The following is a 26,120-nucleotide window of genomic DNA, read 5'->3' on the forward strand; positions in this document are numbered from 1 at the left end:
TGATATTTAATATACTTATTAATGACTAGGTGGGCATTATTGTAGAATCATAAGGCGGCAAGGAAACCAGAGGGCTGTTGTTCAGTTCCCTAATCTCTGTCAATATAGCTGTAGCTAAAGCATCCCTGTCAGGTGCCTGTTCAACCTTTCTCGTAATTCCTACAAGGAAGGAAATGTACAACCTCCTGAAGAAGTTCACTGAAATACTAAAACTGCTCTTAAATTTTGGTATTTTAAATAACAGAATTACAAAGCTTGAAGTGGTTTAATGAACCATCAATTTCAAGCCTGTGACAGAAGTAGAGGTCATGCCCAAACCCGCCTTTGTCATCTTATCTTCACTCTTGAATATACATCTGTAAATAATGTTAGAGGGCATCTAGACATTCCTTCTCTTTATGCCTATTCTTTCTAAAATCCCAACAGCATTTCTGCAGATTCCTTCCTTTATCTGACATTTAGCTAGATCAACTCTTTGAAGTTGCTTCCATCAGATCTGTCATTTCATACTGCATGACTACTCTTTTCAAAGTGACATTGGGCAAACAAGGATACCAGCAACAATGTGTGTCCTGTGCTGTGTTTATGGCAGTTATGTAACAACAAAAAATACATGCTCAGCACAAGCCTAGTAGGACAATGGTACTCAATGAAAGAAGAGAAAAGCATAGTCTTTGCTGGTTGTAAATTTTGCCTGGGAGCAGAACCATAAATGCTCCATAGGCCACAGAACATTTTTTGTTGCTTTCAGTGAAAAAGGACTGACCTTGACTGACCCAGTTTTACAGTACTACATTGGAAGATGCTTTTGGGTCAACTGTTTATCAATTCTGGATATAGTACCCTCAGAGTTAACCTTCCAATCTTGTTCCAAGGCTTGCCAGTAAAGAATAATGTTTCAAATAAAACCAAGTCAGTGCAGGGCTCTGCTCCCTAGAATAAGTGATAAAGTCATGTCATGGCAGTGCCTATTCTGAACCATGATAGAGGGTCTCTTGTTCTTTTTCTGCCTACTTCTTAGCATTCGGGAAACAGAAAGGACCTCAGCTTAAGCCAACTCCAAGCAATTCCATGTCCAAGCCCCATGAGGCAACAATGCATATTAGAGGGCAATGGCTGTTGCTGAATCAAAGATCATAGTTATACTATTATAAGATTGTGCAAGTCATTGCATAGGGTAATAGTATTATTTATTTAGAAGCATTTATAATCTGCTTAAGATTTTGAAAACTGTAAGCAGAAGTTAGTAGGAAGCTGAATGAAAAAGAAAGCAAACTTCAGGTGGTTCACACCTGTATTTCCTGGGGAAACTGACAGTAAAGTAACTTTACAGGAAAATGTCACATACCTAGATTTCAAATGTGAAACACAGCAATAATATTGTACAACATGGTGCATAACTACCCCAAATAACCCACCAATCTGAACAGTGGTATTATCCGATACTCTTTCAATACAGGGCCCAAGTAGTGTCCTGTTATGAACTCTGGCGCATGTAATGTAATGAATCTGTAGGCCTTAGGCTGCAAAATTTACAAGTAGGGGCCAACAAATGGCATCAAATCCATTCACATGAACGCTACAGGCTGCATGTGACACATGAAAAGGCAAAATATTCAGCAATCTTTCTTACCTTCAATAACTCTGAATGCCTTCTTGCAACTAGGGAGGGGCCATTTTGCTAAACCGGATTCTTGAAAGTTTTCCTTTAATTTTGAATATTCAATAGGAAAGTGAGCCTTTGTTGAATTGTTCAGTTCTGCAGTGTGGGGGAAGGTAAAAACACAGGTCACAAATCTAAACCACTTCATAATGTAAATTTTGTAATTGCCAAAGATTTTATTTACATTTTTCACATAACACACACACACACACACACACACACACACACACACAGTGTCTCCATGCAGCACATAAAGGAATTTTAAAATCCAAAAAAAATTAAACATTCAATACAAAACACATATAAGAAAACCTGGCAAGCGTGAGCTCTTGTATATAGATCTGTTACTTTCAGGAAACTTATTCTCAGTAATGTGGAATCAAGACCAATGCCACAATCCAGAAAACCATTTAATTATCCGACTTGTTACCACTTAACTAGAATTTTGGGTATGTGTTTTTTTAACAGTTGCTCTCTGTGCTGCATGTTAAAACAGATCTAAAAATTGGTTGAGTTCCTGCAGCAGTTTTTTTTTTAAAATAAAAAAAATATAGCACTTGTAAGCATTGTATACTTTAAAATACAGGCTTCAGTTGCATGACCTGGGTTGCAATCCTATCCATTCTAACCAGGGAATAAATTCCACTGAACAAGTACGCTTAGGATCTGGCCGCAGCAGATTCTAGTAGGTTGCATGTAAGCATTTGGGTATGTCTAGCTATATACACTGTGGTTCAAGGCTGCATGTCAGTGTACTTGCAGCACTAAAGTGACCTCTCTGGAGCATAAGCCTGGGCAGTTTGTATGGAGGTCCTGGGTTGCTCAGATGACAAGACTCACTGGACTCACTGATGGGGTCCAAAGGAAAGCAGAGCAATACTTTTAGCTTATTTATTTATGATGTGATATCTTCTTGAACACTTACATAGCATCCCTAGCTATATAAAGGGCTGAAGTCTAGGAAGTAAACATACAGATATTAAGCATAGATTTTAAAGCAGAAGGGTCTCAATCATAGTCAAGGAAGCTGAGCACATGCAATTAAAGAGCTCTCTGCAACTTTATATAGCAGCACCCTAAAGTAGATTATTAGCTGATGAAGTTTCTAGGTAGTCTATCAGCTTGCAGTACTTAAGCGGCAGGAAACTGGTGGAGATTAACCCTTGCCTTGTTTTTTATGATTTTATGATGGTTTAGTGTTTGCATTATTTTTAAATTATTGTTTGTATTTTATAATGTTTTTATATTTTGCTGGATATCATTCTATGATCAGTTGTAGGATGAAGAGTAGTATCAACATTTTCTAAATAAATATGCAGAGAAGATTGGGGGAAAACATAGTCTAGCCTGGGCTCTAGTGCATAGCTGTCAAGTGTCCCTTATTTGAAGGGATAGTCCCTTATTCCAGCGCCATGTTCCACTGCTGTCCCTTATTGATGGATGTCCCTTAAATTTCAAAGGAAGCAGCTCCTCTCCCTCACTCCCTGCCAGCCAGGGAGGAGGGAGGCTCCAACTGTGTTGCTTGGCTGTGTTGCTCACCCAATAAGAAGTCTAAGAACGACTGGGGGGTGGAGCTTGCATGCCTTGTGTGTGGCTAGTTAATGCAAGCTGAGGAGGTTTTTGAATGCTGGATGCCATTTTGTTGCATGTGCTGCTGCAAACTTTGCAGTGCAAAGCCAGGCCGGGGAGCCATCTTAAGTTGAGGCTGCATAGGCCTTGTAGTGCATGTGATTCAGATTCTATTCAGTTGAACCTCTGGTTACAAAGTTGGTTGGACAGTGTTCTCGAAGCTACCAGCATGAGTTTGACCAGACTGCAGGAGGACAGGAAGACTGGAGTGCCTGGAACAGGTGAGGCTGCAGGTCCCTTATTTTGGCTGCTGGTCGCTAATTTTCAAGGCTGCTGGTCCCTTATTTTCAAATCTGTAAGTTGACAGCTATGCTCTAGTGCAGAGGAAAGCTGTCCAAAACCTCAATACATAAACACAGGATCACTAATGATTCTCATCACCTTTGCAATTAATAGCCTTCCTTCCTGACTCAATCAGGCAAGTTGTCTCTGCCACCATTTTGGCAGAAAGCTAGCAAAAAAATTAATCTGGAATTTTGTGGGCCATTACTCATCCTCTTTAGAAAAGCGCCCAAGTGATTATCTCTGGATGTGCTATATAATGGACAGTACAATAAATAATGAGCTAGCTCTTCAATTTCCATTGAACCACAAATGCATCTTATCTGGTCCTGTGGGCATACCAAGTGCTCTTCCCCCGTTACTGCAGATTTCAAAGCTGAAAACTTAATAAGGAAAAAGCTCTCTGGGCTGCAGGGTATCTAAGCTCAACCAGATAATGTTTGTACCCACTCTTTAATTTCAAAAGTTGCATAGCTGGAGAAATCTTAGAAGAATGGATTACTGCTATTCTGGTTTCTATTGCTATATTTTTAATGTTGTGAGAGGAATGCTTTGAGCTATTCACAGGAACTTGGACTGAGATAGATCATATTGTGGAAAAACTGAAACACCTGCTGTAAACGTTAATTTTTGTATAGCCCGTGCTTCTGGGTTTATTGCATCAAACAGGGCTGGGGGTGGACCTAGCAACAGGTAAGACTATTAAGTGAATGCATCCTGGGATTTAGGGTTAATTCTATTTAAAACCATATATTTTTGTTCCTGCAACAAAAATTGTGTTCTGGATGCACCTGAAAGAAGAGAGTGCGAGAAACTTGTAACCACTAAGGCACCAACTAGATAAGAACGTAACTGATTATGTGTTTCAAGCAGCATCTGCCCCCCTAATGTAGGGGCGGCTATGGAGAAGTGAGTGCTACACACACAATCTCCCCAAGTGCTTTCCTCCCAATATTGGTGATTCTAAGCCCAGTTGAAGACAAATGTGTCTTGGAAGAACCTCCTGGTTGGTGAGGGACAGTTTAACACCCCCCACACCCCCGCTTTCCACTTTTGCTACTAACATGCGTTCCGATCCCTTTCTCTACAAAACTGGAATAGATGTGGATTTAGAGACATGGATCTGCTACCATCATGCCTAATGTATGAGTAGTTACCATTATACTAGATTTGGAGTACAGTGTCTAATTAGTCCTGAACATTCACTTTGAGGGAAGACAGCTAAATATTTATGGTCGTTACTAGGAAAGATGAAATATATCTTTAAAAGCTTTATACCTGATTGGAAAAAAACTTGGGCAATTGCCGTGCGGCACAGAGGACACAGAGTGCTGGTTGGATTATCTTTGGCGAGTGTGCGTAGGCAAGGTTCACAAAAGATGTGGTGGCAGGGATAGCACATGTAAGGATTAAAATAAACATCCAGGCACACTGCACAGAGGTAGCTTTCCTTATCTTGCCAGTGTTCGTGCTCCTCTTCTGTATTCATAGCCTGGGGTAAGAGGGAGAAACAAAGCAGTGCTTAAAAATTATTTCACTCAGTCAAAGAAGAGACACAATAAAGGCATCATGCTCCAAATACAATGTGTATTCCCCCACCCCCACTAATATTTTCTAACATAACCCCAAAGTAAAACCAATGTACCTGAAGTAATGTGAACGCTTCTAGGTGGAACTAGAACAAAAAGAAACAGCTGAACAATAACACAAATCACCTCCCCCTATGTACGGCAAGCTTTCCTATCACTTGTGATGTGCCCATTTTATGAACTGTATTACAACAGTCAGCAAAAGAACGACAACACTGGGGCTAGGGGTAGGTGTATTAAAAAGTAGGTGAGTGCTTAGCATGACTATAACAAATTATCTTCTCTTATGAGAAAGTGAATGCTCACATCATCTTCAGAATTCCACATGCTGTAGTCGAAAATAGTGAGCAATGCAAGCCTGCGCTCATACAAGCTAGCCCACCTAGCACTTAATGGGTTTCAAGGGGAGGCAGTAGAAACTACCTCCACTGCCTGATTACTGCCCTTCCCTCCAGAAGGTGTCCCATTCAGGTGGGCTATGGATTTGGGGGATCTAACACAATCTAGCTGGTCCTACCTCCCAGCTTCAGATCCCCCAGATCACCCCAGTCTTTCCCTTCCCTGAGCCCTAGTCAGGAGGACGGGTTCAGAACCAGCACATGTTGTGAGCCAAGGCCCTGCTCATGATCCAGGAAGGGGTGGGAGAGCAAGGGCAACTAAAAAAATTGGTGCCGAGTCATTGCTGATGCAATGACTAGCTTAGATACCTGTGATTTATAGTTGGATGGCTCCTGCGCTTTTGTAGAAACCTTGCTCTGTGACCAAAGTCTTGCTGGTAAGAGCATCTAAGCAGTAGTGGTATAGTCAAGCAATGTGTTGTTCAAGGCTACCTAGGAGTTTTGTAGCTAAGCAATAGCTTTGAACTTGCCCACACCTGGTCCCAACTCTCTAGCACAATGACTAAGAAATCAAGAGCACAGGATGGAAAATGGAAAGAGCAAACCCAGCTTTCATTTTTAATCAGGGGTTTCTAGATCTCATGGTTGCAGAGACATATTAAATAGGTATCAGTCAGTCAGTCAATCAATCAATCAATCAATCAATCGGTGTCAATTAAATAGGACATATTAATTAGGTCCAGACATTAGAGGTCAGAAATGGGTTTCGGCCAAGGTCTGTTTTTTGTGTGTGTGTGCTTGCGTGTGCATCTCACTCCTCTTTCTTTTTGCGATTGCATTCTTTTGCTGATGCCAAATTAAATTAGAATGATAAATCATTTCTGATTAGTTCCTCAGCTCAGATGACCTAAACTTGTCTACTTTATTTTGTCAATTGTGAATTTGGCATTGCAGATGGTAGCATTTTTGTTTTTGGCATGCAGTAAACACGAAGTCCTGAATTATTATTATTAACTTATTTGAACAATGTAAGTGATAATTGCTTGTTACCAAACATGTATATATAGATTCACGTCACTGCAAATATATTCTCTTTTCAGCACCTTTTTGTTTAGGAAAACCTACCCAGACATGCAAAATTGACATGCATTTTAATCTGTAATTTAGCTTGTAATGTTTATTTTTAACTGGTGACTTATATTTTGAATTTTAAAAGCTTGCTTTTAACGTTAATTTCTTCATAAACTGCTCATAGGTTTTATTTACCATTAACTGGTATATAAATTATGTTAAATGAAATGAATAAAAATACAATCATTGAGCCAAGTTGAGGAAAAATATATAGAATGGGACTGATGCTCACATTTAATTTTTAAATACTGAAGTGTAATTCTTTCAGCTTCTAGTTTGGGATTACTTTGACACCATTCACAATTCCAGGCTGCTCTCAATTCTTATAAACTAGTGAAAAGTTATTTTAATGGTGATTATCATCCCTCACTTGCCGCTGTCAAACAATTCTCCCTGTCTTCTTCACCCAAAGCTTCTACAGTTTTACCTGAGGCGCTGATTTAGTGGCAAGAGGCATCTTGTGGTAGAAAATGTAGCAGGGATTAAGTAGTAAATTTAGAAAATAACAGCAAAAGGAAACAAGTAGTTCTATGTGATTAGTGTGAGATTAAAGCAGACCAGAAAAATAAAGCACTGAAATCATTTACCACCTAAAGATGTGGACCTTCCTCCTAATTTGGCCTCTGAGGGTTCTGTGCTCAGACTGATGTCTGATATTTAGCATAGTTGCTTATGGTTTTACATTTTGGAGAAATTTATGCCTAAACTTCACATATAATGGTTAGCAAAACAAGTCAAAGCATCCATGTTTGTATTTAGTTAATAATTCACTTTCACTTCCTCTCTGTCTGGCTTCTCAATAAAATGCAAAATAGAAGTAAAAAAGTCAAGGAGAACAAAGTAGGTTAAGAGGGTCTTTGGAGCTAAGAATTACAAAGAGCCATGGCCTCCTCTCAGGCTTTTCTGCTTCACCTTGGGAGAGATAAATTGCTCACAGAGAAAACTATAAAGAAGAGTATATTTTTCAGCACAACATTTACATTTAAAGCGAGTGTTGTCTACTTATGGCACCTAGAATAAATGATCCATAGACAATTGGAAGCATAAAAGGGTGGAATACTATGGCAGTATTCATTGCAAATGAGTAGAGTTACTGCAACTAAGCCCATTATATACTCTGGCACAAAGTCATTATACTCACTGTCTCCCATTTTGTATAACTAAACAGTTTGATTCATTTACATTGGTACTTATTGGAATTGGTGAATTTTCCTCAAATAAGCAAAGCAATATCGTGTATATATACAGAGTATCTTTGTCATTGCAATAACATCTATGGCATGCAATTGTCTCCAGTAAAGCACATTTAAAGGAGATGGCTTCTCCCAAAGAATCTTAGTGGAACTGTAGTTTCCTGCACACAGAGCTACAATGCCTGGCATTCTTAACAACCCACAGTTCTCATGATTATTTGGGGAAAACCATATGCTTTAATGTGGGAGATACGGGTTCACATATGCATGTGTATAGACACAAAAGCAGTTACACAAGTCTTTATGAACATCAGCGCCAGTACTGAGTAGGTGTCCTTGAAAACTACATTACTTGGGACATCTGCATGACTGGATGAAAAGTTCATAGTTTGAGTTGGAAACAAATTCTTGGGGAAATGGCATTTGATTGGTAATACAGTCAAGCACATTCAATTGTCTATGTGTCAGGGGAAAAGCTTTATAATCACTACTGCTAGACAAGTTTTGTGTGAAATGAGAAGGGAAAACCGGGGCAGGAATCAAACTTATGGGTGAGAGATCTGTGCAAAAAGCATCTGGGCCACTTTGAGCTTCCAGTTATAAAACTGGTTAAGTGACACAAGTTTCCAAAGGTGGGAACTGGTCTCAGGAGAAGGAAGGATGCTGGTTTTTGGAGGGAATAGTTCATATTAGACAACCTTGTTCTGAATCACGAAATGGGTCATTACAACAAAGTAGTCCATTAATGTATACACAGATGCTCAGATTTACAGTGTGTTCTATGCATGGTGTGGAATGTGCTTGGTTCTAAAATCTACAGGCCAGGGGGCCAGTGTGAATTATGTGTTCATTTGTACTATAAACTTTACTGTGCAAAGTCTAAATTTCTCAAAGTGAAAGCCCGATGTCCTTAAGAAGGCCCGAGCCACTGTGCAAAGATGAATTCAATTTGAACCCTTCCTCCCAATTACAGTACTCTGCATTCCATACTTCAGAACTGAAACTTGCATATTAGTGCTACAGTTGCATATAGCTATTCACTAATACTGTATATTGAGTGAGATAATAGTGGCACAGCTGGGGGTTTTTGTAGTTTTTATTGCTCCTTTTCATGCATGCACAATCTACGCACCCCACCCCGATTCAGGATATGTTGTGAGTGTCTAGGTTTTATTTCCTCTTCTCCTTTAACATCTTGATCTGAGCCCAAACTGAAAAATAACTGCCTACACAGACCATCTCTTCTGCCTTTCACACAGGTGGATTCTAATAGGTGTGTCCTTGACTGAGTGAGACTTACTTTAACAATATTTGAGAACCCCTGTGCTAAATGTTCTAAAACCCATTTCTGAAAGCATTGTTATTGCCTTGAAGAGCCTTTTTTTTGCAAGAGTCTGCTCTCATCAAAGCACTGAACTGCTGCAAGTCTCATTGCAATGAATGGGAATGACACCAGCCACAGCAATTTGAAGATAGGCCTGTTTTAGTATTTAGCAAAATTTCTGGTGACATTCAGCAGCATCCACATTGTTAAATGCAGAATCACTTCAAGAGCTTTACTGTTATGCAGCTTTTTAAATACTAATCCCCCCAGATCACTCCATGTCCTAATTAGAATGTCATTTATTAGAATATACATCTAAAGTGGCAACTGATATTACTAGTAGCCAGATAAATGCTACTGAAAAGATTACATTTTTTCAGTTTAAGAACCTTTGGGAATGCAGGTCTCAGTGAAGCCATTGGCAATCACCCAGGGAAGTAGCAATTTTTCCCATTACATGAAACAAATTAACGCAATAGATTGCGCACGACAGACTTTATACAAGGGTCTCTGAAAATTAAAGCTTTACTATAACAGACATTGCAGCGGACTGAATACTGATAGTTTTAACAGCACATCCAATCTGCAGCAGGTGGACCAAATACTGCAGGATCTGCTCAGAGGATGGGGGCCAGATCTTCTGAATGGCCGAGGACTGCCAGCTTAAGGCTAAGAAATCCATCCAGGCCTTCTCATAAGAGCTAAAAGCAGAAGGGGAAATGGAAGCTGCTGCTCTCTGTAATTGACAACTAATTGTTGTCAAAATGCCACAGGTGGTCTGGAAAAGTCTGTCAGTAGCTAAGTGTCTGGAGCCCAGGATCTGAAGCGCTCCATCTGAAAATGGGATAGAGTGTCAGCGACATCATTAGAGGATCCCGTAATCATGAGAGCAGAAAGCACAATATTAAACCTTAAGCAGCGCAGCTCGAAGTGTGAGCAGAGGGGCGGAGACTCTGCTGGAGCGCGAGGACTGTTTTGCCAAGACACTCACCACTGCCTGGTTACCAGACCAAAAGCAGATCTGATGGTCACTGAACTCCTCGGGCCACATGTGAACTGCTACTACAATGGGGAAAACTCAAGAAAAGTTAGGTCAGATGATTGCTTCACCACACCGGGCTTGAGGCCATGGCTTTGCACACCAGCAGCCCCTGAAATAAAAAAATGCAAATCATCGCATGAGATCTGCCTTCACCTCACTTGGTAAGCGTACACAAAGGTAAGGGGACCTCAGGCCGCAGGCAGCCTGGCCTAGCGGGAATGGAAGGGGTGGCCTGGGGCAACACTCTGCATGCAAGATTAATGATGTGATGAAGCATCACTTGCTTCAGAGGAAGTATTACAAAATAACTTCCTTCAAGGCAGACAGCTTCTACATAGGCAAGTGGTATGTTTTAGCAATGATATCCATCTGGATCCCTAAATAAATGTGATTGGCTTGCCCTGCCAGGCTCAAGGCTGGTGTACATGATGATGAAGGGACCCCGGGCCATGAGACAACCTGGCCAAGCAGGAATGGAAGGGCAGCCAGGGGCAACCACCCTGCATGCAAAATTTAACTGCCCTAGCAAATGATAGGATCTGACAAGGCAACACTTGCTTCAGAGGAAGCATAACAAGAATAACTTCCTTCAAGGCAAACAGCTTCACCACAGCAAGCAGATGTTTGAGCAACAATATCAAGCTGACCCCCAAATACATTAAAAGGGGGCAGTAGGACCACCGTCTTATCCACTGCCAACAGAACACCCAGCTCCCAGAGGGAACAAAGGGTGTCCAGAAAGCCTACGAAGAGGCTGGTGTCACATGAACCAGCCAGTAAAATAATCCAAATAATGGTACCCCCAATTAAATGAGTCTTGACTCGCACTGTTCAATCCAGAAAGGCGCTAAAGGACTTGAGTGCTGCACAGTCTATTGCACAACCCACCGGCATCCCCTTATCAAAAATAAGGAGCTCCATCCAAATTAAAGCCCAGCTACTTAAAATCTTCAACAAGGCACCTCTTCCAATTTGTTGGTAAGCTCAACCACCTGATCCAGAGACGCGTATTTCACGAAACAATTCCGGAAGGATAGCGTCATTCACTGAGGTGCCTTTGGGATGCGATAAGTAAGGATCAGATGGAAGTATATGGGGCTTTCTTAGGGACAAATATACAATAACAACTGAGCCTGCAAGCAAAAGATACATTCTTAGAGAATGAGTCACATGTCACAGAGACTTCACAATTTACTGCTAACTGTAGCAGGTTTAGGCCTGAATGTAGGCCTCACTGCTTCTGCTCTTAAAAATCTTTGACTCATTGCAATATTAAAGGAAGCTCAAAAATGGTGCTCCTGCCCAAGGCTAGATTAAAATTCGGCCAACAGCGCTGCACACACCCAAAATAAAGCCACCTTTGGGGATACTAAAAACGAAAGTGATTCCAGCTAAGCTGGGAACAGTCCTGAGTATCCCCACAATTAACAAACAGGCAAAATGAGGGAAACTTTTCTGCAAAAGAAAGCCCCTAATGGGGGCTCTCTCCCTATTGGGAAAGGCAAGCCAAGGAGGATTATGCACAGGCAGCGCTCACAGGTACAGGGAGGATCTTCCCAAAGGGCAGGGTAAGGGGTGGGGTGGGAAATCAAAGAGGAAAAGAAAAGGGGTGGAATTAAATTAATTAAGGGACTAGAGAAGATTAAAAAGAAGGGGGAAATAAAGAAATGTAACCAGACAATGAGAAGATAACTCCACGGTCCAAATGCTCCTGGTGATCCGAAGCACGCAGCGAAAGAGGATGTCCGTTGCCTTGTATTTAACAAATACGGCTGTCAATCACTAAATGGCAACATCTAAATTTCCCTAGTAACAGCCCGCCCCTGCTTATGAGAACACGAATCCGCGATGGAGAACACGCTTTGTTATTAGTAGACAATGTGCTACAAGGGGACAAAACTCACAACTGAGCAGCAAAACTCTACAATGCAGGTTTGAGCTAAATGTGAAAATCTATGGGGACTATGAAGGGCCAACAAACCTCTTTATGTTCCCTTTCCACCAAGGGAAGGAGAAAGAATAGGGATAGACTTCTTAGATTTCTCCAAGTTCCCTGAAGTTTGGGGGTTAAAAAGCCATGGTTTTTTTTGGGAAGATAGAGAATGCCCTGAGATGCATATAGGTTTTTCACCCTTCATGCTTGCCTGAAGCTCTGGTTCCACTGCAGTTTAGTTGTTAGCATGGAAAGATTCCCAGCATTAAAACTCCAACTTACCCTGCTCCCCATCAGATTTCTAGGGTGCTTCCTAATGCTATCGTTTGGATGCTCACAGAGAGCAAGAAGGACCTCTGTGTCCAAGATTACCAATCTCTTCTGTTCACTTTCACACACAGATACCTTGATGAAACCACCAGGCAGGGGAATGGGGGAGGAAGACAAGCCCCATTCCACCCATTTTCCAGAAAGTTCTCCAGCTGTTAAGTTTTGCTGTCCTTGCTTACATTACAAAGCAGACTTACTTTGGTTTACAAAATGGTTTGTCTCTGCCCACCCTCCCACTCCATGTTACATCTATATAATCACAGGATTGGAAGGGATTTAAAAAAACAATTTAATCTAACCCCAAACTCATCACATTATTATTATTTTTATTATAACCAAAAAACCCAAAACCCCTCCAACAAAAGAATCTCTTACAGAGGAATCTACATTCACTTCTGCTAAAATACGTCGGAATTTAAGGAGATTTACTCACATTGGAATCAGTGGCTATAAAATGGCTAACTTTTTTATTTTTGAAAAAATGCTTAATTAGCTTTGGGGCTAGAATATTTTAAGAACAGCTGAAAGCAAAAGAGGCAAGCATTTCTATCCAGTTTACATGAAGTTTTTTTGACACTCCTCTACTAATCAGTAATGAGTTAAATAAAATTTTAAATTATTTTAGTTGGTTTGTTGGTCACATATCAAAACACAGTAACAGTAAAGGTAAAGGGACCCCTGACCGTTAGGTCCAGTTGTGAACGACTCTGGGGTTGCGGCGCTCATCTCGCTTTACTGGCCGAGGGAGCAGGCGTACAGCTTACGGGTCATGTCGCCAGCATGACTAAGCCGCTTCTGGCGAAACCAGAGCAGCGCACGGAAACGCCGTTTACCTTCCCACTGCAGCGGTACCTATTTATCTACTTGCACTTTGACGTGCTTTCGAACTGCTAGGTTGGCAGGAGCAGGGACCGAGCAACAGGAGCTCACCATGTCGTGGGGATTCGAACCGCCGACCTTCTGATCGGCAAGCCCTAGGCTCTGTGGTTTAGACCACAGCGCCACCTGTGTCTATTTTGTTAATGCAAGCCTACAAATATTATTACTCACCAAGTAAAACTCAGACTTCTAGACATATGTTGTAGCCTGCTGCATATACTCTACATTCTATAGATGTAAATAAAATAATCAACAAAAATGAATCAACAAAGCTGTCTGGCTTTTGGGGCTTTTTGGGGGGGGCATGGCTGTGAACTCCTGCATTCCAAATTTTACTCCTACCGTACAACGCTACTTATCCTCCAGTGTACTCTGTTATAAAATAGGAACTACATTTTTAGACAGCTCTTAAAGCTGAGCAACACCACTTGGCATCTTTTTGCAAATGAAAATTTGCAGATTTTGCCTGGAGGAATGGTACCATTAATTACATAAAAACTGAAATGAGAATGACTTTGATTTGGCATTTATCCAGTTTAGACTTGAATACACACACAGCAGAATGATGTAGTGGAATGGATGGTACTGCTTCAGGGTGCAGGTGCAGGATGCCATTCTGAATGTGCCCAATTTTAAAAAATCTGTCCCTGCTAGTTAAAAACTAGGACATCAGCCCTGCTATGCTAGTTTTATACTTGCAAGGAGTTTTTTTTGCACAGGCAAGCATAAAACTTTTTCACATGTAACCTGAAGTGGTCCATTCTTCTACCTCCGGACTCCCACATCTCACCTCAGCCTCATTTCCTGCATACACAGATCAGAATGTGCAACTAAAGTGATAGACTAGAATACACCTATTCAGACTACATGAGATTTTTCAAAAATAGTCTTCTTTAAAGACTATTTCCACATAAAAAAGATTAATCCAGCAAAGCAGCCATAATGTGTTATGCTTTTTTATGCACAGGGAGTAGGACATCCTCACCTGTAGTTTGAAGCTTCTGTCTAGCACTTCAAACTTTTGCCGCCTCATCCTGCTGCTTGTTTAGAGAAACTGTCTCATGCTTCAGAAAGGTGAGAGGTGCAAATAACTGATCTGTTTCCATTCAAATAATTATCCCAAACACAGGATTTATTGTCAACTCTAATGAAATACGTGCTTTTCATGTAACCCTTATTTTGCAAGTAAGCAGTTGTAGTTTGAAATTATACTTTTAGTCAATATTCATTTATGCAGATACTACATAAAATATTAATTCAAGCTATTGTATCTTTAAAATGAAGATAGCAGCTCAATGACAGAATGTGCGTAGCCTTTCAAGAGATCAATTGAAAACTCATACCTGCCAAATAAAGCTAAATTAAAAATTTAACAGATGGTTTCCAACCACTGCAATCAATACAACAGCTTTTAACTCAGCTCAAGGTGAAAAAGCACCCTTATAACTCTAAAAAAGAGAGAGTATGATTTCAAAATGTAAATTTAATTCCTGTTTTCCAACAAAAGCTCATAAGAAATAACAAGATTTCTGGTTTGGAATAAAACACCACCAGCAAGCAATAGCTGCTATGTAATCTAGAGGAATTTATATTTTGAATTTGTGCTGGTACTGTTGCTTTGAATGTTAAATTTATCTTCATATAAAGAGCTTAACAAATAATGAGCATACATTAACTTTCAGACTTTTGTTCTTAACTGCTGGCCCTGTGTACATTAGCAAAGTAAAGGATCTTCCATTCCTTCTATTGGTGGTGTCCTATAACTGCCACACAGACCAACCAGAAGTTGCTGTGTATTGAGCATTAATTACTTGATTGTAAGAAAGCCTCTACTGTACATAGTTTACAAAAAATATAACACATTATTTATTAAAAACAACTGAATACATTTATTTTTAAAAATTTCAAACAATGATTAAAATCAGCAGCAACTGAAAAGAGATGTAACTTCTAGGAGCGTAGCTAGGCTTACCTAAACAAAACATTTTAAGCAGGCAGGGAAAACAATACAATGTCATATAACTTCTGTGTAAAAATATCAGGATGCAAAAAATAAATAAAAAATCACTACACAGGTCATCTGGAAAAGGCTCGAGTCAGCATATACGTTGGGCTGCCTATGAAGACAGTTTGGAAACTTCAGCTAGTGCAGAATTTGGCGGCCCGGTTACTCACTGGGGCAAGACGGTTTGAGCATATTACATCGATCCTGGTCTGACTGCAGAACAACTTGGAGAAGCTCATCTTAAAGGGTTTGTAGTAGCCCCACAGTGCAGTACATAATGTAGGCATGGACCTTCTATGAATTATTGTGTTAGTGTGAGATGACTTGTGCTCATTTGTGATGGTGGTTATATCACATTGTTTTCTGAATGTTTATTGTGCTACATATTGCTTAACTTTGGGAATAGTTTGGTTTTAGTAGTTATTAAATTATCATCATGAGATGAACGAAAGAGGTTGAATATAGGAAAAAGCAAAGAAGCAGGCATCTAAGGCAAGTGATGTTATTGATAAATGTTCTGAACTTGAATTTTTTTTATATACTGTATAAAACAAGTAAATGAAAACAAGTCTCAGAAACCTATTAGTGAAAATATTGTTAGTTCCAGCATTCTGAGCACCAGTTTTCAAATACAAGATGCAAACAAGTTGAGTGATATAAGCACTGACCTCAACCTTGGGGGAAAGTAAAAGAAAACTGATTCCATTTCAGTGCACAAACAGTCTTGAACTCGGTACTAGCTCTGATAACTCTGTTGCAGATTCCAAATACTGCAGTGAGATTGAACATACGCTTCATTGTGGTGAAATAAGAAATTATGGTCACTTTTGTCAATGACCATTGATACAGCGCTATGGAGAATAAATGAAGAACTGTGAGATTATGTAGAATGATAATGAACAAAATTTAAAGATTTTCTGCAACCTAAGAGGCCTTCTGGTGCTGGCAGTCTTTTATCATTTATCTAAAGGACACCTCTTGAATGGAGAAAAGACTAGGAGGAATGCTTAGTGTACTCTTAATTCAATAGGCTCAGATTGTTTTTCATAGAATCATAGAGTTGGAAGAGACCACAAGGGTCATCGAGTCCAACCCCCTGCCAAGCAGGAAACACCATCAGAGCACTCCTGACATATGGTTGTCAAGCCTCTGCTTAAAGACCTCCAAAGAAGGAGACTCCACCACACTCCTTGGCAGCAAATTCCACTGTCGAACAGCTCTTACTGTCAGGAAGTTCTTCCTAATGTTTGGGTGGAATCTTCTTTCTTGTAGTTTGGATCCATTGCTCCGTGTCCGCTTCTCTGGAGCAGCAGAAAACAACCTTTCTCCCTCCTCTATGTGACATCCTTTTATATATTTGAACATGGCTATCATATCACCCCTTAACCTCCTCTTCTCCAGGCTAAACATGCCCAGCTCCCTTAGCCGTTCCTCATAAGGCATCGTTTCCAGGCCTTTGACCATTTTGGTTGCCCTCCTCTGGACACGTTCCAGTTTGTCAGTGTCCTTCTTGAACTGTGGTGCCCAGAACTGGACACAGTACTCCAGGTGAGGTCTGACCAGAGCAGAATACAGTGGCACTATAACTTCCCTTGATCTAGATGCTATACTCCTAGATGCTATACTCCTTTTGTTTTTATTTTTTTGTTCCCCAATGGCTTTTGCTTGGAGGGACATATTTCATAGGTAAGGAAGGTTTTAATGGCTAGAAACATGCCCATGAATTTATACGTATGAGAATTCTCTTGGCTATAAAAACTAGGTTTTGGATATGAAACAGTGAGGATCAGTCACTGGAAGGGTGGATGCATTAGAAGGGCAGACTGATGAAAAAGTCAAGTATTGGAGGTGTGTTCTTAGAAGAGTTGTAGCTGCAGTCAAAGCCTTAACATTTTGAGGACTGTCTTTCAGAGGAAGCACAAATTGCTTTGGATCTATTCATAATGGAAACTTTATTATGGTCACAGCTGAATTTGATCTATTTTTAGTAAAGCACGTATCAAAATATGGAACCCCAGGCAAGGGTCTTAAGTTGAAATAGATAAGTAATCAACAACATGGAAGATAAAGTTTTGAATCACATTACAGAATAAACATATTCTGCAAAGCATTTTTAAAATAAGTATAAATGCCTGACATAAGTCATGTTGACCAGCTTTCTTTGATAATTTGATATGTGAACGAAAATGAACAGCCTGTAGAGTGTTTTATTTGTTTTCTCCCTAATCCTGGCCATAAATCGGAACAGCTGGCTGATGCAGTTTTTAGCACACTTAAGACATATAAATATTGAATACTGTAGAGGGCAATCATACAACACTGCAAGCAAAATGCCTGGATTGTACAAGGGTCTTCTAGTGAGAATAAAAGCTCAATGTTTTCCTGCAATGCTGTGCTCACTCACTGAACCTAATCGGGGTATGTGCAGCAGAATGCACATAAGCTATTGAAAATGCAAATAAGCTACAGTGGTACATCTGGTTACGTACTTAATTCGTTCCGGAGGTCCGTTCTTAACCTGAAACTGTTTTTAACCTGAAGCACCACTTTAGCTAATGGGGCCTCCTGCTGCTGCCACACCATCGGAGCACAATTTCTGTTCTCATCCTGAAGCAAAGTTCTTAACCTGAGGTAATATTTCTGGGTTAGTGGAGTCTGTAACCTGAAGCGTATGTAACCTGAAGCATATGTAACCCGAGGTACCACTGTATTGGATTCCTTGGCCTACTTCAAAAACTTATATGTATTTTTCTCATCATCTACTCATCAGTGGGAGATATTAGAATCATACTTGACAATATCCAGAAATGTTTCTCTAAAAAAACATGTCTGGCACTCAGTCATCTTTAAATGATGCTTGTCACAGCTTAATCAAAACTGGAACCAAATTATTGCATGATGATCTGCTATAAATAAGAGAAACCCTTAACTCGCAGTAAAGGTACAGGATTGTTTAATAAACTGGAGTCCTTGGAGACAGCACTAATGGCACAAATGTGGGACACATTTTGGACTGATTCAACATAGCAAGAAGTTTCAATCTGCTGACATCAACATTAGTACTGTGGCAGAGCTGTAGAATTCATTGACATTGTATATGAAAGATGCTGGTGATATGTTTGAATTTTTTGAACCAGCTGCTATGGAAAAGCCAGGTTTGAGCAACTATGATGATATGTCCAATAAACAGCAGCAGAAAAAGAAACTTCAGAGTGACGAATCACATAAAATTGAAACAAAATTTAATGCACATGAAAGCTTCAAAATCAACACATATAAATGTGATAATTGATAGGTTCATCTCAAAACTGGAGAGGCCAAAGTTAGCATGTAAGAACCTTATTCTTCAAAGTTTGTGATCCTATTAAAATGCCAGAAATTGAACAATTAGAAGCGCAGATACACACAAAAGATTTGCAATATTACTATCAGGATGACTTGGCAGGATCATTCATTAATGAATGCAGCCACTTCAGAAATTATTTATTAAGTATGGCAGAAGGACATAAAAGCATCTTGAAAATGTGTGCAATGATGAGAGACAAACTACAAGACGCCTTTCCATAAACGGACATACCACTCAGAATTTTCTCTGCACAGCAGCAACCAATTGCACAGCCAAAGAAAATGGAGTATAAAAACATATTGGTATTCTCAAATGTTACAAGAATGACTTAGCGCATTAGCCACACAGAATATTGAAGCAGAAGTAGTGATTACAATAGACGATGAAGATGTGATTGATGCCTTTGCGATGCAGAAAGCACATAAAAAATGTTGCATAGTGACAACATAAAACAATACTTGTAAATTCCTTGTTTTTTATTTAAAATATGTAATGAAACAAATGTGTTATACATTTGTAAAAAAAAAATACCCTATTAATTCTTTAATATAACTTGTTCAAATAAATAATTATTCAAATAATTAAATTATTCTTATTCAAAAAACTTACATAGAATTTATTATATTTCCCAAGCCCCTTTCTAATGAAGAAGAAGTAAAAACATTTTCTTGCTTTGAAGCAAATAATTTTATCTTTTTGTCCTAGGAAATCAAAGTGAGATAATAAGCTTAACATAAAATGAATTTGGGAACAGCATGGCAGTAATCAGGACTGCTTTCCTGCCAACTGTGTTACTTCCAGTTGCATGAATTCCTGTAACTGCAATTATGGCACCGTTGTAATTATCTGTACAGCAGAACCCACTATCACTGTTTGGTGGGGAAATGTACTAATTGTGCATCCCTTGTCGTTTTAATAAGAGACACTGTCATGGGCTGCATGCTTCCATAAGCCACCATTTAGAGGAAAACAAACATATATAGAAAAAATGGGAGCAGCTTTTGAGAGTTGAAAAATAATTCTGAATAAACAAAATATAACATGCAATATAAAGTTAATGAAGGACAATAATTACAGTTAACTTGTTAGACAAATCTCTTATTTTAAAAGAGCAAGTGAGGCCTCTATCATATATTAACACCACATTCTGCTATGTTGGCAGAAGCTGGGACAGAGCAACGGGAGCTTACCCCATTGCATGGATTCAAACTGCCAACTTTCTGATCAGCAAGCCTGAGAGGCTCAGTGGTTTAGACCACAGCACCCCCTGCTCCATAAATGAGTTTACCAGGCTAAACGGTGCATAAAAATGCATAATTAGTGAAAATAACATGCAAAAATGTATATTAAAATCAATCTATTATGAACAATTGCATACAAGCAAATGTGCATTAGGAGACTCGCTGATTAATTTTCATGAGGACTTTTACAAAAATCAAAAACTGATACAGAAATGGGGGGAACTGAAAATTGGGAAAATGAAAAATTGGGAGAAACTGAAACAGATTGCTGTGAGGTGATAATTTTTTAGCTATTATAAAGCTCATTTCACAACTACTCAACTCGGATAAAAAGTTTTATATTCCAAGTTGAGGTAAAATGATGCAATAAATATAATAGGCTATATTTATGAAGTCTGGTATCTACAGATCTGCCAGGGCAATTGAAACCCAATCCGGTGGGCTGGATAAGTTTTGGATGACCACCCCCTTCTGTTTTGGCCGCTACAAGTGCCAGCTCTGTGGATTTAGCACTCTATGAAGCCTCACCACTGCTGGCTAGGTGTTAGGATTACAGGCTGACAGTGCATTTCTATACATGTCTATAAAATGGAACTTACTTCTAGGCATCTATCTATCTATCTATCTATCTATCTGGAATTTCTATCTGGAATTTCAGTTTAAGGTTTAGTCCCTATTGTATTCAATGGGATCTACTTTTTAGCAGACACATGGAGGATTGTGCTGGAAATGCATGTACAGAATTTTAAGAGACACTAGTCTAAAATCAATGATTACACTTCCCCCGTAACAGTTTGACTTGCATTGCTGCTTCAACAGATTTTCTGCAATGACACACAAAAACTCCCTTCTAATTTCAGGTTTCTTGGGACTAAATCTGGAATAAACAACATTTTGTAAGCATACTTATGTAACAAATATCTATTTTCATTCCTAGGAGCCGAGAGTTGAATCTCAGGATCCCTCGAAATGTCAACGGATGGTGAGGCAGCCTGTGTGCTGCAGCTGCTTCTCTTGTGACCTTGTATTGGATCCGGAGCCAGCTGCATCTCATCCTCCCCTGTGATTCTGAGGAGACCCTTAGGCAAACCTCTGGCATTGTCCATGTCAGCTGATTTCCTTGGCTATCTCTTTACTTTCCAAAACCTCCCTCCTGCTCAAGGGCCAGGAGAAAATTGCTCTTCGAGTGAAGGCAGCGCTCAGCATCTGATTTGGTGTTCTTGCATAATAAATGCCACTTACTCTGCCTCCACTCTCTTTTGTTCCTTTTTAACAGATTAATTGAGCTGGTATGTCAATCCCATTGCCTACTGATGATGAATGTCGCCTTCTGGATTGCATCCGTATGTTTTTGGTTTGGAAGTCTTTTGGAGCAGTAGATGGCTTTTGCAACTTAGTACACCCTAGGGCACACCAGCAAATAAATGTAGGATGGTCCGATGAAAAAGAAGGGAGGGATCCTGCACCTTTAATAGTTGTATAGAAGAGGGGATTTCTGAACAGTTATTAAAGGTGCAGGAGTCCTGTGCTCTCCATCTCTCTCCTGTCTTTGTGAATTTTTACTTTTCCTGGTGCTTCCACACCAAGCATTCATTTCATAATTGAAGTATTCATTTTTAGGGGTGTATCCACACAATGCCAAGCTGTATTTGAACATGCCCCAATTTCCCTCCATCTCCAAATTATGCAGATTTTATCTAACTGGAAAAAAGCAGGTTAAGTATGATGAAGTCTAGTACAGTGGTACCTTGGGTTACAGACGCTTTAGGTTACATATGCTTCACGTTACAGACTCTGCTAACCCAGAAATAGTACCTTGGGTTAAGAACTTTGCTTCAGGATGAGAACAGAAATCGTGCTCCGGCGGCATGGCGGCAGCAGGAGGCCCCATTAGCTAAAGTGGTGTTTCAGGTTAAGAACGGATCTCTGGAAAGAATTAAGTTCTTAACCCGAGGTACCACTGTTTGGTGTCTAAAGTAACAAGCATATCCTGCTTCTCCTTAGATGCAGAGGGAATCAAAATTGTAGGCTGTCACAAATGACAGATGTTGTCAATATTACTGCTCTCATTAATGGTAGAAATGTCAGGCTTTTTGAAGGAGCAAACTAAGCAAACAACTGAAGAAAAGAACTTTGTATGATTCTACAACAAGCTGCTCTTCCTGGAGGCTGACGATTAAAAAAACAACTGAAAAAAATCCTGCTGTTCCTTGTACACATGCTCAGTGAGGTGAAAAAGGAAGTGGGTGGGAAGTCTATAAAAACAGGAGAGTCTGTGCAAATACAGAATAAGGATATAGCAGCAGTGCACCACCCACTGGTGTGGATGTAATTACAGTGGATATAAATACATCAAATTCTCAAAGGTGTGGAAAATGCCATACTAGCTTGATTCTACTTACAATGGAATGAAAAAGAAATGAAATTAAAAGAAAAATTAATGTGGGAGTGCCCCATGAGGAGGATTCTGAGTCATAATCTATAGCTCCAGCAGTACATTTTGAATGCAAGTTTTCACTAACATTTAACCTCCTGGTTGCACCGAAAACCGCAAAGAATGTAGATGTTGTCTACTAAGACTTTAGAAAACAATATGGAATCCAAGTGGGACATCTGGTCCTCCTCTTCTCCAAACCTCCTTTGTTTTGCCATGGATTCAGCCAATGTGTACTCCTACTTTCTTAGTTTCTGAGATAGGGGCTAAGTTCCATAGACTACTAAAACAAGTCTTCAATCTGCACCCCCCCCCCTTGGGCAACTTGACACTTCTCAGTGGCCTTTTGAGGGTGTCTCCAGACTGACACTATTTTGCAGAAGGGATTCAATTGTATGTTGTAATAAACTTAAAGGTAAAGGGACCCCTGACCATTACGTCCAGTCGTGACTGACTCTGGGGTTGCGGCGCTCATCTCGCTTTATTGGCCGAGGGAGCCGGCATATAGCTTCCGGGTCATGTGGCCAGCATGACTAAGCCTCTTCTGGTGAACCAGAGCAGCACACGGAAACGCCGTTTACCTTCCCGCTGGAGCGGTACCTATTTATCTACTTGCACTTTGACATGCTTTCGAACTGCTAGGTTGGCAGGAGCAGGGACCGAGCAACGGGAGCTCACCCCGTCGCGGGGATTTGAACCGCCGACCTTCTAATCGGCAAGCCCTAGGCTCTGTGGTTTAACCCACAGCGCCACCCGCGTCCCTCTGTAATAAACTTAGGTTTGCACAATTAAAGCGGATTAAAGTGCTCTTTGGAAAGTGATGATGAAATGCTTTGAAAACTGTGGGATGAACACAATGCAAACAATCAGAATGAATGAAGGATAACTAGCCCCACAAACAAATTGGAATGAATGCTCAACAAAGACCAGATATAATCTAACCTCCATGTAAGCTTTGTTCAAGTAGATCAGGGTGAATGTTCAATAAATAGGTCAAGTGGAAAAGCCCTGTGTTTTCTAATAATGGCCAAAGAATTGGAAGACAGAGGGGAAATGAGGGGTGAGGTGTGCTCTGCCAAGCACTAAGGTTGTTGAGTAGCCTTAAAAACACCTTCATACTGTCCCAACAATCTTAGGTAGGAGTAGAAAGTCCTTCCATTCTAAAAATGGCGATGCAGCTTGTGTGTATCCAGGCTAGTTGGTATGTATTACAAATATAAATACTGTATATGCTTAGTCTGAAATTTTTGGTGACTTCACAGGACCAGGTGAAAAGGAGCCTCAAATTAACTCTTAATCCATTATAAATTATACACTTTATAATTTTTTCTTTCAGTTTTTCTTTACAGTTATTTCAGTTACCCCCGAATTATTATTTTTGCTGAATAATTCCATTGTTTGTGAACCTTCTGTCCCATAAAATAAAGTGTGATATGGACACACATTGGCAAAATGAGTCAGTGTGTCTGGCTGCTAACTAGAAGGTTGGTGGTTCAAGTTCGCCCAGGGACTACTGTGAGCAGGATTCCTGCATTGCAGAGGGTTGGACTAGATGATCCTCGGGGTCTGTTCCAACTCTGCATTTCTATTATTCTATCTAAGATTAGTGATACTTAGAAGAGATCCTTTGATATTAATGAAATTCAGACCACTCATTTTAATAAGTGTACTCTGAGGATAATTTAGTTGGCTATCACCCATAATTTGTATCACTTATTTGCTTATAGTTGATTTCTCTCTCTCTCTCTCAGTCTCTCCCTCACCCACCCACCCACCTGAAAGCAGTAGAGTCTGGTCCAATCTATGTGGAAGTGGGACATACATTTTTATCCCTTTTAAAAATTTCAAACATTGACCACAGTAATTACAATACCTGAGTCTTCTCCTCCTCTCACCAGGAAAACCTCACGCGTAAATACTACGTTACTGACATATATATCCTTCAAGATCATAGTGGTTTATAGAAAATTAAAATGCCAGTGATCAAATGCAGGACTGGGCTGGATCAATAATATTGTGTTAGGGCAGCGGTTTTCAGCCTTTTTGAGTTCACAGCTCCCTTGACCAACTACATTTTTTCTGCGGCACCCCTATGGGCTCAGGAGCTCAGTTATGTTACCCCTTGCCTGCAGAGTTGGCAGCCTCTCACCCTTTTTTGAACACCCTCCTTTTTGGAGTGTTGCGTTAGCCTCCTCTCCATTCCCTTCTCTTTGGGAGTCCTCCAGGCAGCTGCTGCTGCCGCCCCTAGTTTCTGAGATGCCCCCCCTCCCCAAAGAGAGGAGCCACCTCACACTACCCAACAGAGGCCTGGGACTTGTCTGTCCATTCCCAAGGGCTGGCAGACTGGCTGACTGGGCTCCCTTGCCCGCTTGCTTGCTTGCAACCAGCATGTCTGACCAGCCCCAGGAGCACAATTTGCCTATGGAGCTTGTAGCCGGGGCTGCTGCAGCAAACAGCTGTGCAAGCTTTTGGGAGGCACGAGCTGTGGGAGGGCATCAGAGAAGGAAAGAGGGACAGAGGCCAGTGTTGGACATGGCACCCCTGAGTTATTACAAATGCATGGTCTGGAATTAGAAAAAGCATTCAACAAATGGGAAGGGTAGATGCTAATATGTCTGTGCCCTTATTTGTTTGTTTGTTTGTTTGTTTTCACTAGAAGGTCCCAGGGTGGTATACAATGCAATATTGTACAATAATATAATATTGAATTAATAAAATAAATGCAACCGTTCCAGCCAGAACACAACACCAGTATAAAGAGGCATGTCTTCAGCATATGGTGAAAGCTATACGATGAGAGTGCTAGATGGGAGAAAGTTCTACAGTTTAGGGGCTGCCACAGTGAAAGTCCTCTTCTGGGCCTATGTTCCATAGGCAGAACTATGAAGATGTAGCCAATATTTCAGATATTTGGCGCATATGTCATTTAGGGTGTTAAATGTTACTGGGAGCACCTAGAATTAGGCTTGGGCTTCAAACAAGACTAAAATAGATCCAGGTAATCAGTTTTCCCCAAAACATGCCTGAAACTGGGCCACTACTGCCTTCTCAAGCACCCTCTTCAAATAACTAAGGCAATGGCAAAGAGAGAAATGAAACTGATATCTCAAAACCAATGAGTGTTTCAGTAAATAGACATTTTATCTATATTTTCTTTTGATTAACTTAGATGAATCACCAGGATACTAGCCACCATCATATTACAAGCTAAACAAAACTCTTGTTTGATAAGTGACAATTAATGTCTTGCATATAATTTTACTTTATGACAATGACTCAAATGGAAAGAATTAATGTCATTTAAAAAAAAAGATTCAGTGTGAAGAGCTCCTTATACTGTAACAGTAATATTTTAAAAAACTATATCACATATTCAGTTGTCCATTTATTTATTTTCTCCCCAACTTTGAAACAAAAAGAAAGTTCAAGAAAATATTTTCACTTTTTATCATTCACAGTGTTTCTTTTCCAGTAATAATTTACGAATTGTTACAAAAATTATTCTTGCTCTTACTAAAAATATTTTAAACTCAAATGGTACCAGTTTTTAAGAGGCAGAAGAACAGTTCTTTGGCAAACAGATTGCAGCCATTTATCACAAGCTTTTAACAAAGGCAATTTTGGAATGGATATATAATAAAATCAGCCACAAGAACCAGCTTATTACAGAAATGTTGGCAGACTCTGAGCTGCAGCAGTGGCAACAGGTATCACTATTATGCTTAAAACCTATAATCACCAGATGTTAGCAGTGTTACTGT

General features: G+C 40.0%; 1 protein-coding gene across 7 annotated transcripts in view; it reads right to left on the reverse strand.

Annotated features, from left to right (window-relative positions):
* RNF180 (ring finger protein 180) overlaps positions 1-26,120 on the reverse strand; it is a 52,417-nt gene that overhangs the window by 11,305 nt on the left and 14,992 nt on the right. For 4 of the 7 annotated variants that reach the window (XM_083404028.1, XM_083404026.1, XM_083404027.1 and 1 more), the window contains exons 5-8: positions 5,871-5,948; positions 5,220-5,249; positions 4,853-5,066; positions 1,634-1,759 (exon numbers count right to left, since the gene is read on the reverse strand). In XM_083404028.1, the coding sequence (XP_083260154.1) occupies positions 1,634-1,759; positions 4,853-5,066; positions 5,220-5,249; positions 5,871-5,948 (448 nt within the window). The remainder of the gene's footprint in view (positions 1-1,633; positions 1,760-4,852; positions 5,067-5,219; positions 5,250-5,870; positions 5,949-26,120) is intronic. The other 3 variants (XM_083404030.1, XM_083404031.1, XM_083404029.1) reach the window with 1 other exon arrangement.

The sequence above is a fragment of the Podarcis tiliguerta genome, assembly GCF_965153285.1.
Source record: "Podarcis tiliguerta genome assembly, chromosome: 11".
Taxonomy (NCBI): Eukaryota; Metazoa; Chordata; class Lepidosauria; order Squamata; family Lacertidae; genus Podarcis; species Podarcis tiliguerta.